This window comes from Hemicordylus capensis, chromosome 2, assembly GCF_027244095.1.
Source record: "Hemicordylus capensis ecotype Gifberg chromosome 2, rHemCap1.1.pri, whole genome shotgun sequence".
Taxonomy (NCBI): Eukaryota; Metazoa; Chordata; class Lepidosauria; order Squamata; family Cordylidae; genus Hemicordylus; species Hemicordylus capensis.
The window spans coordinates 303,582,288-303,595,093 of record NC_069658.1 but is presented as its reverse complement, the minus strand read 5'-3'; the positions used below and the strand labels follow the sequence as shown (position 1 = coordinate 303,595,093).

The window sequence follows — 12,806 nt, the reverse complement described above, 5'->3', positions numbered from 1 at the left end:
CAGAATCATATGGCTGCATTAATACCCAAAAATCTGAGCATGGGAGTTCTGCATTACCCCTGCACCTTTCCAATATTTCCATTTCTAGCTTACGATAGCCTGTTGTAGAATTCTGGCCCATGCAGTGTTCCCTTGGCTGAAAGATCAGTGCAAAGAAACTGCAGCAAATGCCACTTATGGGCCTTTTCTTCTTCCAGATCGCTGGATCTCACTGGGCCTCTACTCCTTGGAGGGGTCCCCAATCTGCCTGAAAATTTTCCTGTGGAGCACAGGGAGTTTGTGGGGTGTATGAAAGATCTGTATATTGACAGTGTACGCATTGACCTGGCTTCCTACATTGCAAATAATGGCACTTCCACAGGTAAGGTTGGCTACCTAACCATGGCTCTTGCAAGATCATTCCTCTCCCGGGTCTTCCTTGTCTTCCCCTGCAATATTGCAAAGAGCTTGCTATGGCTAGCTTGAGGGTACACAGAAGTGTCTGTCTATGGAGAAGCTATAGAATGGCTTCCCAAGTCACTGTTATAATTAAAATGTAGGCAGTGCCAGCTGGCTGCCTCTTGTAGTTCTGGCAAGATGCCTGGAATAAAAGAAAGGTCCATTCCCTTATGTTCCTCTTGCCCTTTTTGTTATGTAGAGAAAGTGCATGCTCACTTGACTGAAGCTATGCTTGTACTAATACAGACATGTGTGCTTTTTCACTGCTCAGGCAAGACTTGGGTCAGACTCCAACCATTGCCCTAAAGGCCAAAGTCTCTGTGTCCCACCGGTACCCCTGGGTCACCACCCCCAGTAGGGCTTCCCTGTGGAGAACTGTTGTGGCAAGCCAGAAATGCACTGCCAGCCAGGTTGCAGGTTCTCTGAAGGAGTACACCTTTGCGACTGTTTTTGGTATCTGCTGTAACATTGGGAGGAAAGATACATTTGAGGGCCCTAGACTAAGCAGGGCAATGATAACCTCAGGAAGTGCTCCTGCCCGCTGCAGGTCTGAAGAATTGCTGAGGTTTGGGACCTGATTTCATGGCTGAGGGGAGCTGGGCGGAGGCCAAAGGAGATGCGATCCTGAGTAACTGTCTGTCTCTGTTCCTCAATGTCATCAGGTTGCCATGCCAAGCACTCCTTCTGTGATTCAAACCCTTGCAAGAACAGTGGCACCTGCACTGTGGGCTGGTCCACCTTCACCTGTGAGTGCCCGGTAGGCTTTGGAGGCAAGGACTGCAGGCATGGTGAGTGCGATGTGCAGGGAGCTGAGGGAGGGGCAATCTGCATTGGGGTTGTCATGGGGATCAATGTCATAAAAACTGGCTTCAGTGAAGGACGTCATGCTTGTCCTGTAAGGACTCACTCAGGAAGCGGCGGGGAGGGGAGGATTCCCACCAGGTAAGATATCAGTGATTGAGGTGTTGGAGTGTTTAGGCCTGGGAATAGGTCAGGAGAAAAGAATGAAGAGCCACTTTGAGTTCTGAAATGTTGAGATCCTGTTCATGGTCAGAGCTGGCTTTCCTTTCCCAGAGTGAATACCCTCATTTGTTTCTGCAGTAATTGCAATACGTATAAGGTAAAGTTGTGCTGTCGAGTCGCTGTCAACTCCTGGCACCCACAGAGCCCTGTGGTTGTCTTTGGTAGAATACAGGAGGGGGTTACAATTGCCTCCTCCCGCGCAGTGTGAGATGATGATGCCTTTCAGCATCTTCCTATATTGTTGCTGCCTGATATACGTGTTTCCCTTAGTCTGGGAAACATACCAGTGAGGATTCGAACCAGCAACCTCTTGCTGCCTAGGCAAGTTACTTGCCCACTGCAGGGGATTTAAAAACCTGGGCTGCTCACATGCCGTTGGCAGGGGTGACGGCAAGGTTTGGATGGCTTAAATTCCTTCTGATGGGCTGATTCTTTGGAATCAATCCTTAGTGAGTTGTGCCCCGCCAAAGAAGACTGGAGGCCAGGTACACATTACACTAGAAGTATCGCTGTACTTCTGTCTCTTTTAAATAGGAAGCACTCCAATCCAGATCAGGACTACAGTATGAGGGAAGAGTTTTTAAAAGCCTTTTCTCCCATATAAAAGTCTCAATTAAAAATCCACACACACCCCGACATCTGCTGTCTGTCCCAGGAGGGCAGCTGCTGTCACATTGTCACAGGAGGAAAGTGTTAACCCGCCTCCCTCCATGCCATGGTCCTAATCTGGATTCCCCACCCCCAGAGCTACTCAGCTGCCTTTTTTTTTTTTAAGAAGAAGAAGAAGCAGCAGCTTAAAAACTGAAGTGCAGTGGCATTTTTACCATTATGTATCATTTGGCCCTGAGCGAGTGTTATTCCTTTGTTGCCTTGTGTAACTTTGGACACTTGTTTTAAAAAAAAACACCAAAAACCTCTGCTTGTGAGTGCCTTTGTTCTGCCCGCCCTCATACCTGGAACCCTGACATGTCTTACCTGGGACTTTAGATTTCCCAAGGACCTCTTAGAACACATTTTGTATTTGGAAGCAAGTACAGAATATACCAAGGGTGACCAAGCGGAGGCTCTCCAGCTGTTCCTGGATGACAACTCCCATCACTCCCAGACACAGTTTATGATGGCTATGGATGATGGGAGTTGTAGACCAATAACAGCTGGAGAGCCTCAAATAGGTCACCCCTGGAATATACTAGCAAGTGCCAAGAATATACTTCAAGTACCAAACATACTAACATGTCTTATATAGACATCTTTATTTATTTATTGTTAAACATTTATACCACCTTTCATTGAAATAAGCTCAAAGTGGTTTACAAAACACTTTAAACAATTTAAGACTATAAAACGGTTACACGATAAAAATATTAAATTGCAATATAAAAATACAAAAGTTAAAAACACACACACACAAAGTAGGACCATAAAATACAGAGCAGCAGCAACACAAACAATACCCTGGGAGAAAACCAAGATTTCACTTGCTTTCTAAAAACTGTGATGGAGGCTGAGGAGCAGATGCCCCCTGGGAGAGCATTCTGGGGGCAATAACTGAGAAGGCCCTGTCCCGCATGCATGAGAGCTGAGCCTCCCTCATTTTGAAGTGAAAAGCACATTTAAATGTTTGTGTGTTTGTGTCCTTAACTAACATGATAGGCATGTATTTTCCCCTCCCTTGCCTCTCTACAGCTAAGCATAAAACATACAGAAAGGAGCAGCCTTCAGAGGTTTTCCGATCAGTAGGATCCAGTAGAACCCTGCAGTTCTTAAAGTTTCATTCTAACGATGCCAGAACCCCACAAGTCATCTGGTCAGGTTGCTGGCCTCCTACTGTTATGAGGGATGTGGGACCTTTTAAGCACAGTTGTAAAACAGGCAGTTTCCCCCCAAAAGTCACAACCACTGGTTTAGAAATCCAAATAAAAGTATATTTTATTGAATACAATGGAGAGGCTTGACTATAATGAATTTTGGCAAGGTCAGAGGTCAAACCTCCAAGCTCTTTTCTCTGGCCCTGTCCAGTATTTTTCCTAATGGCATGCAGGTCTTCAAAGTTCCTTAGAGAGTGCTCACTGCCCAGTGGTATAGCTCATGTTTCGCATGCAGAAGGCCCCAAATTCAGCCCTTGTCATTCCCAGGTAGGTCTGGGAAAGACTCCAGCCTGAGACGTTGGTGAGTCACTTGCAGTCAGTGTAGACAATACTGAGCTAGGTGGATCAGTGGTCTGGCAGGGTCTAAGGGAGCTTCCCAGGAGAGATTCCAGCAAAAGCAAGTTAGAAGGGCTGTAAGGTTTTCCCCATCAGAAACTTCTTCACACTGCTCTGATCTTCAGCACTCTTTATCCTCCTCCTTTCCCAGCCATGCATCATCCTCACCATTTCCGTGGGAACAGCATCCTTCTCTGGGATTTCAAGAATGAGGTGAAGATCTCCACTCCATGGTATATAGGACTGGCATTTCGGACACGCCAACTAAATGGAGTGTTGCTTCAGGTGCATGCTGGCCAGTATATCACCATACTCTGCCAGGTACTGTCCCACTACTCAGACATGTCGTTTCTGTGCTGCTGTTAGAGCTTGTACCAAATGTCTTGCGAGGTAATCCCATTCAAGGGGGGTAGAGCTGGTCTGAGTGAGAGTGTACGAACAGCTTGTTTAGCAATGCTTCCTATGGAGTGACCTTTGACCTAAACATGGACTTCCCTTTGTGATACCTGGTGTAAAGCTTCAACGGCCTCATCCACCCCTTGAAGATATTGGGGCCTGCCTGAACTCGGTACCCCTTCTTTATCTGCAGAGCACTTGTGGGAATTAAGAGCAAAGGTGGTTCGAACTATCTTGGTCTTGCTCACTATGCAGAATTGTCTCTGTTCTGACTTTAGCTGGACTCTGGCCTGCTCTCCTTTACGGTGAACAGGGGCTCTGGACGCACCACCAGGCTCCTTCTGGATCAAATGCAGCTGAATGATGGGAAGTGGCATGACCTCCAGCTACAGCTGCAGGATGTTCGCAGTGGCAGAGAGACACGCTACATCGTCACCCTTAATCTGGACTTTGGATTCTACCAGGTAAGCCATGAGAGTGGAGGCTCATCATCTGCACCAGGGAAATGTAAGGGGTTGGAGGCCTTTCTGAGAGGCCTTTATTTCCTTCCCCAGTCAGGTGTTTTAAGGGGGCCCTCACCCTGAATCTGCTTTGTTTCCATCTCTCTCTATATGGCCACTGCTAATGGCTGGTGGCTCAGAATCTCTTTTTGGAACTTGCAGAGAATCTGTTACCAGCCCTGACTCTGACAGAGTGGGGCTTACAGAAAGGCAAAATGTGAATCTGCAGACACAGGTAAGGGAACTAAGCAACGGCATGCCTATGACATTCCTATTCACCAGGTTTCTTTTCTTAGGACACTGTAGTTGTTGGAAATGAGCTACATGGCCTGAAAGTGAAGCATCTCCATGTTGGAGGAATCCTAGAGTCTGGTAAAGTGCATCATGGTTTGGAGGGCTGCATCCAGGTGAGTTCCAGCCAGCTTCCAAATTCCAAGCTTTCTCTGCTCATCTGTGTTTTGATTCAGAGATGGGCATGGGGCAAATAAGAAAGGAACATCCCCCAAGCCAGATGCAAATGCAGGAATCAAGTCACAGCTTCTTGCTAGGGGCTGCCACGCTCAATGGGTAGATTTGTTGGTATAGCTGGGGCCTCTGAGTAGTTGAGAGCCAGAGCTTCTGGGAAAAGATGACAATGAGCAACCTTGGCAAAGACTACTAGGTAATTTCCCACTGGTAGCACATACGATGGGGCTGAGGATCCTCTTGAAAGCTGGACTGGGATGTCCAATCCAGACTTTTCCCATTGATGTCCAGCCTTTGTTTTCTGGGAAACCTGGCCTTATGACGCCTTTTTCACTTGCTTTTCAGGGAGTGCGCATAGGTGATACTCCCATTGGGTCTGCATTACCCAAGCCGAGCAGCACTTTGAATGTGGAGGCAGGATGTCGTGTGCCCAACCCGTGTGACTCCAATCCTTGTCCTGCCCACAGCATATGCCAAGACAAATGGCAAAGCTACTCTTGTGTGTGCCAGCCAGGTAGGAGGCAGACAAGCAACACTGCCCTCAGCCCTTGTGCTCCTTGGGCTCTGTAACCTTTGTTTCCTCTCCCCTTCCCTCTTCTCTTGCCATTTTGTTTCTTTTCAGTGCTCCTCTTGCCATCCTTTCCCCTTTGCCTTTTTTGTAGGTTGGCTTGCGTTCTGTTGCTGGTCCCTAAGGGGATTTGTGTGCAGGATGCGCCTGTATTATTTCTTCCTGACATAATGGCTCTTGAGCCATTTTGTGCCTTTAGCAAAGCAGACATCTCACCTCTGCCCTCAATGTTAAGAACAGGGGTGGGAGGAGGACTCTCTTTACAAAGCAGCCTGCAGAAATAATAGCTCTTCTCTTGCAAGCACCAGGCTGTTCTTTCAAATTTGACCACAGTCTCAAAATTGGAATTTGTACAGAAATCTGCCAGGTGTGATAGAAAGCAAAGCACTCGAAGGTTGTACCCAGGGCAAGTTGGGATAGTGCCCTTCTCTTGATAGCCTCTCCTCTTCTCATCCTTTAATACCTCCACTTATTCAAGGCTTCCACAAACAGGCCAGTCACTGTAAGAAAATAAGAATGAATTTTCAGTTCAGTGATCAAATAAGCCACACTGTTTGGCCACAAATATGCAAATCAAACAGATTTGCATGACCCTCACATTTTACATTATATGTGTGTTTTAAAAAAAAAAGATATCCTGCTTGATAATTTGTGGAGAACAAATCCAAAGCAGCTAACAGGAGCAATAATTAAAACCAATACCAACCTACATGAATGTATTCTGGTCACCGTCTTTGGCCTTAGTTGCAGAATTTTAGTTTGGAGGCAACAGAGGATAGTGGGGAGATAATTCACTGGAACTTGAATATGCAGTGACATCCACCATCGTTGACTCTGGGCTCAGTTAGTTACCACACTTGCAAAGCATTTTCATATCAAGGGCTTTGAAAATTTGTCTTGGCCTTTTGTTCTTCCAGGTTACTATGGTGGGAACTGTGTTGATGCCTGTCATCTGAATCCCTGCAAGAACAAATCAGTGTGTCGGCGAAAGCCAGGTACCCCCCATGGCTATGTCTGTGAGTGTGGAGACAGCCACTTTGGACAGTATTGTGAGCACAGGTGAGATCAAGGACTCTTTGGTGTGTGGTGCTCAGCATCACAAGCTGAAAATATTTCTAGCCAAGAAATATTTGTCCATTTTGACATTCAAGGAACACTTCTCCATAGCTCCATTGAAGGGATCCCCAGTCAATAATGGGTAGGCTACTGAGAAGAAAAATGGTGAAATTAGACTTCCATTTCAGTTAATGAATGCTATCCTTTGTGTGTTACCTTGCTTCTCATCTTAGGACTGATTTGCAGATCCCCATTTCAGATGGGACAGACCTGCATAATTTGTGACTCATCAAGCTGAATGTAGCCCTGCAACTGGGCAGACAGCAGAAACAGGAGTTATCTAGTCCCTGGAGGGCTGCATTCTTATGATGAGAACAATTGCGGTTAAAGTGTTAACTGCGATCTGTGAGCCCTGCATGTTCCCAAAGAGCATGTCATAAGAATCCGGGTTTTTTTTAACTATCCCAGTTAAATTACTGAGGTTAACCAGCATATAACCAAGATAAAGAATCAGGATCCAATCCTGTTTAGGGATTCTGGTTAAATGCTGGTTAATCAGTATAATTAATAATTAATTGATTATGTAGGGGCACACGGGGCTCACTGATCATGGTTAACTCTTTAACTGTGATTGTTCTCATCATAAGAATGTGGCCCATGCTTGAAAAAATCAAATAGAAAGTTGGCTATACATTGGCATGCTTGATTCCCACTTGGCAATCAGATCAGCGACAAAATGGTGCCCTGGATACAGGCCATCAGGTATCCACCCTGACTTTTTTCCCTGCAGGATGGATCAGCAGTGTCCCAAGGGCTGGTGGGGGAATCCAACATGCGGGCCCTGCAACTGCGATGCGTCCAAGGGATTTGACCCAGACTGTAATAAAACCAATGGGCAATGCCATTGTAAGGTGAGGAGACAGATCTGCCTGGGGCTTGGCGGAAATGTCTTGAAACTCTGCCATCCTTAGATTGTGAGGCAACACTTGCCTTGCCTTGCCCATCATCTACAGTTTTGCCTTTCACCTTCTCATTACACTCATCTCGTCACACTCATACCTGCCTCTGGAGACATAAATCTTACCCTGCTGTTCAAGGTCACCCATTTTTGGTTCTCCTTCTGAAGCTTTTATGGGAATCCTTGTAGGGTCAAGGATTCCCTTGACAGCCATCCATCTCACTCTTTCTGCTTGCAGCTCACCCACTCCAGTCCCTGTGTCAGCAAACCACTCCTTGATCAAACATGATGAGCTCAGGAGAATGTTTGAAATTCTTGAAGAGCCCAGAAGAGAAGCCAGTTTTCATTTGCTTCATGTCATTTCATTCATTTTTCATTCTGCCTCAAAGATGTGATGGGCAAAGAAGACCCAAAACAGAAGATGGCTGAAAGATTTGTGGGAGCTCAGAAGAGGGCAAATCTTTCTGTAATGATGGAAGCTTGTGTTGCTGTATAATCTTGCTGACTGGCTAGGCTGCCTCTGCTTTCTGCTGTCCTAACTGTGCCCCTCTCTTTGTCCCAACAGGCCCTCCCTCCTTTTTCCTGCTGTTTCACTGGGCTCCCCCACCCCCACCCCCTTTTTTTTGGCCTTCAACCCTTGCCTGCAGTCCTGTTAGCCCTTCATTCCTGTCACTCCTCTTCCTGTGACCCAGCTCTCTAACCAGCTACCCTCCCCCTTTCCCTTCTTCACACAGGAATTCCATTACCGTCCAAAAGGGAGTGATACCTGCCTTCCCTGTGACTGCTACCCCATTGGCTCCTCCTCCCGTTCCTGTGACCAGGAAGTGGGCCAGTGCCACTGCAGGCCGGGTGTGATTGGCCGACAGTGCAACAGTTGTGATAGTCCTTTTGCAGAGGTGACGCCCAGTGGCTGCCAGGGTGAGTTTGTGCCATGGGGGAAAGAACAGCAGATATTCTTAAACAATTCTGTGGACATCTCCTCCCTCCTCAAAAAAACTAGGGAGTGCCACCCGGTGGCAGCTGGCAGGGTAGGGGTGGAGAGTGGTTTAGAAAAAGAAATGGGACTTCTAAAATTAAGAAGCCCTGGGTGGAAATTCAAGCTGGGGGAAAGGATAATGGACAGTGACCGCCTATTTGATGGGAACAGTCCTTTCACCCCAGCTTTAGGACGATATGTACGATATTACTCATTAACCTAGGGTGTGGGGACACAAATATGGGGGAATGAAACAGGATAACAGATTGGTTCTTCATGAAAGCAGCTCAAGTGGCAGAACTTCAGGAAAGACAACTGCTTGTATGTAAACCTTAAGTATCTGATGATGATGCACTTGGTAATCTCTCTCTCGCTCTTCTTTTTTAAAAAGTATGTTACAATAAGTAATGCACAATATTCACAATAGGAAAAAAAGGTTGTACGGACCCATTACATTTGTTATTCCAGTACTGAATAAATATTATCTAATTTTCATTAAACCAGTCTTCTTATTGTTCATTTGTTATTTTAGCATAATTAATTAGCATGGCCATTTCTGATATCTCATGTATTTTTCAGATATTTACCAGACATAGCAATTTCCATGTCTTTCCATTTATTTATTTATTTAACATATTTTTATACCACCCAAAATGCAAGTCTCTTGCGTTTAGGTATTTTACATATAATTTGGCGGTGCACAAATTTACACACCCTCCATATCACACAATTTAATTTTGCTTTCTTCACGTCATTCAAAAGTAGAACTATTGGATCCTTTGGCAGCTCACATCCTAATGCTTCTTTATGATACACTTTTCTCTATGAATGTAGATGTTGTCACAATGCCACCGTATGCATGGAAAATCTGTTGCCCCTGTTATATCTCCAACATTTTGCATGTGTTATAAGTTTTTATAACCTGTATGATGTTAAATATCATTTCTAGCCTTCTGTGAAATAAAACCCCTTCCTGACCCCCTGGGTGACTTGGTTCCTGTGTCTCCCTTCACAGTGCTCTACGATGCATGTCCTAAATCTCTGAAAGCAGGAGTATGGTGGCCCCAGACCAAATTTGGATTGCCGACAGCAGTGCCTTGCCCCAAAGGTTCATTGGGTAAGTGTTTCAATTTGCAGGGATATGTGTATACGGAGCCCAGGATGGATCTGTCTAGTTGGGCTTCAGCAGGCTCAGGAAAGTGTGAATCCGTCTTCTACTAAGGCATGGCATGACTCTTTTTGTCCTCACTGTGCTAGAAGATTGCTACAAGCTGTTGTTATCCAAGAGGTTTGGATGAAATGAGGCTTGTGGAGCAGAATTAAATGATAACTGTGTAAGAATATGGCCATCATTTGGGCATTCAAACCCTATGCTGTAAGTGTGAAGATAAATAAAGCAAATAGACTGCACTGTGGGGAAACCTTGAATCTCGCTCCTACTCTGGTCCTATATAATATATAAACTTCCACACTTCAGAACTTCTGATCGAATCATAAACCAAGTCCTAAACCTCTTAGTTCAGCCATAGGTCCTCACCAGCCTTCCCACCCTCTGCAACTGCCCCTTCCTTTTCCTTCTGAAACATACCTGGTAGTGGCGAGGGTGATGAGAAGAGCTGCTTCTGTGGCCAGAGAAGCACAATGAGAAGAACTGCTCCTGTGGTTGCCTTGTGGGGACAAAGAGTTATAGGAAACCATAATTCCCAGAGTTCCTGGCCCCTGGGATGCTGTTGCTTCAGCATCTAGGGTCTAATTGAGGCTGCTGCAACAGTGGAGGGAAGTCTTGTCAGAAATCCTCTAGGGCTCATTGTGTTTTTGACAATAACACTGGGGGCATGATGGGATCTGCCATTTAGAATGAACCTCATCTTAAATATCAGCTCATTTGGGCCCCATCTACATTGAGCCCAAGTTATCTTATTTTTTAGCCAAAGCCCATTCCAAAGCAACCCCAGAGAAGCATGCCTATCTGTCATACTTCTGCTCCTAGCAGCAAAGTCCAGATATGAGCTGCATTTCTTGTGCGGGGTCCCATGCACTCTCATTTATAGGTAATCAACCCCTGCCAGAACCTTTTAGAAAGCTTTGTCTTGTAAGGTCAGAGAGGAGATACCCCTCCCTCTTTAGAATGTTTACAAATAGAAGAGTCCCATTAAAAAAAAATTGTTTAAGCCATTCCTAGCTTGAATCTGGAAATACTTTGGATCCAGTGGTGCCATCAAGTGGTGCTCATTACACAAAAGTGAGAGCCTCTTGCACAGACCCCACCCCAGGGGACATACATACACAGCTTGTACCTTCCTATAAAGCTTTTAATGTTGTCCCTTTTTTCTACACTTTTCTCTTCCTCCTGTGTAGGTTTGCGGGGTGCAGGTAAGGCCTGTTGCTGTCCCATTTTCCCTCCTGCTTTATAAGGGCTGCTCTGTGTGGCTTTTCCATTCCCTGCTTCTTGCCTGAGACCTCACACTTTCCCCAGATGCCGGAAGGGCTGCTGGCTCTGTTACTAATGCCTTGTCTGGTGCTTTGTAATCCCATCTGATCCGCTGCTTCCTCACCTTCTCACCAAACACTAACCTGCAGAAAACCACTGGCAGTCACATACAACCTGCTTCAACCTGCTTATGCTTACTGTCATGATGGTGTTGTTTTGGATAACCTGAAATGCTGCTGGATTCTGGAGTTTTGACCAATTGATGTTGTATAGGAATGGGATGTGCTTTGTTTCCTCCACTGTGTCCTGGGCTTTGGTCAAAAAGTAATGTCAGAGCACTTGCATTTTTTCAACCAAGTCAGAACCTGAAAAGGAGGCTGCTTACTGCCTGCTGTATTGGCAAATTCAAAAGGGAAATAAAAGGATTATTGGCTGTATCTTGGCTGTTTCACATTACATGGTGGCAGCAAACCTGCTTTCCCACCAAGTTACATTCAGCAAGAGCTGTCTCCAGTACCTGTGTCCTGGATTATTGTAGCAGGATGCACAGGTGTAGTATTCACACTTTACAATATGTGTATGCTCCGAACATCTTAGGTACACCTGAAAAAAGTAATGAGTGAAGCAATCTTGAGTGCCCCTTCTTGGTGAGGAAGAGAAAAGAGAAAGGCAGGTGAACTACCATGTAAGGGGTTTCGGCCGCATGCAGACATGCCTTCAAACAGGAGCAAATGTGGGTGGTTCTGTTGGGGGTTGTTAATTTTTACCCCCAGTGGGTAGAACAGCAGAGCACTAAGGAATGAGCACACACTCCAGTTACAGAGTAGGTAGCAGGGGATGGTTTAGTTGTTGCAGCTATTTAGAGAAAACACATGGCGATCTGTGTAGAACGAAATACTAAGAATGTATTGGTTAAATACACTTGGACAGGAAAGACCTAAACCTAATCTAAAGGACTACATCTGCTCTCTAGGAGGAAAGGAAGGATTGTGCCTCAGCCCAGGAAGTGCGGAAGAGACAGATCAGGGATCATAGAGTATAGACAGGTAGAACAGTTAGGGAGACCCTTACTCACTATCTCTATTCCCAGTGCCCCTAGTGGTCATTAGGATAGTTGGTGCAAAAGGTCAATGCACTGGAATTCCATTTCCAACAGGTTCTGCTCCAGGGTGAGCTCCCCTTCCTCACAGGTGCACTCCTGGAATGAGACTTGCATAGCCTCTGGATGCTGGAACTGTTTCCCTCCTCCATGTCAGGAGGACTGTCCACTTAATCCATCTTGCACATTTTTCTGCTCTAGTTTCCTCTCTCACACTTTTTCACACTTAAGAAACTGCTCCGAGAAGAGTGAGGCAGGGTTGGGGGGGGTAGCTTTGTTACAGAGGAGAAGGGGCAGTTAGCAGTGCTCTGCTTTGATTGGGGTGAGGCAATGTGGCCTCATGAAATCTGCCTTCTACTGATCGCCAGAAGAATAGGTTTCCCCTGAGCTTGACCTAGGGAAGAAAGTTCTACATCCGTTCAAAACGTGGTGAATTCACCCCCACGACTGGCTCCCCACAGAGATTCTGTATGCCTGTGCTCACTCTTTAAAACGTACATTTTAGATAAAGAGCCTGCTTGCCGTGAGCTGTGTGTTGTGATTGGTACCAGTACCATGACCTCTCTACAGGAACTTGGAGGACACCCGGTGGATTAATAGCGTCTCATAGGCCATAGCATTTTTCTATCAGAGGCTCCTTTCAGACAAAGTCGTAATATGACTCATAAGGGAAAACATACCAGCCAGAATTA

The 12,806-nt window shown here is 45.8% G+C and overlaps 1 protein-coding gene and 1 long non-coding RNA gene across 5 annotated transcripts in view; one reads left to right on the top strand and one right to left on the bottom strand.

The window, feature by feature from the left end:
- CELSR3 (cadherin EGF LAG seven-pass G-type receptor 3) overlaps window positions 1–12,806 on the top strand; it is a 129,013-nt gene that overhangs the window by 70,706 nt on the left and 45,501 nt on the right. For all 4 annotated transcript variants that reach the window (XR_008317480.1, XR_008317481.1, XM_053301697.1 and 1 more), the window contains exons 7-17: window positions 198–361; window positions 1,101–1,226; window positions 3,817–3,986; window positions 4,340–4,525; window positions 4,858–4,968; window positions 5,372–5,540; window positions 6,512–6,653; window positions 7,441–7,561; window positions 8,343–8,526; window positions 9,600–9,701; window positions 10,943–10,957. Coding sequence is in view for 2 of the 4 variants with exons in the window: in XM_053301697.1 (XP_053157672.1) it covers window positions 198–361; window positions 1,101–1,226; window positions 3,817–3,986; window positions 4,340–4,525; window positions 4,858–4,968; window positions 5,372–5,540; window positions 6,512–6,653; window positions 7,441–7,561; window positions 8,343–8,526; window positions 9,600–9,701; window positions 10,943–10,957 (1,490 nt within the window). In the remaining 2 variants the exon portion in view is untranslated. The remainder of the gene's footprint in view (window positions 1–197; window positions 362–1,100; window positions 1,227–3,816; window positions 3,987–4,339; window positions 4,526–4,857; window positions 4,969–5,371; window positions 5,541–6,511; window positions 6,654–7,440; window positions 7,562–8,342; window positions 8,527–9,599; window positions 9,702–10,942; window positions 10,958–12,806) is intronic.
- LOC128347289 (uncharacterized) overlaps window positions 2,698–12,806 on the bottom strand; it is a 75,925-nt gene continuing 65,816 nt past the window's right edge. The window contains exon 3 of the long non-coding RNA XR_008317483.1: window positions 2,698–6,094. This is a non-coding gene — a long non-coding RNA (uncharacterized LOC128347289). The remainder of the gene's footprint in view (window positions 6,095–12,806) is intronic.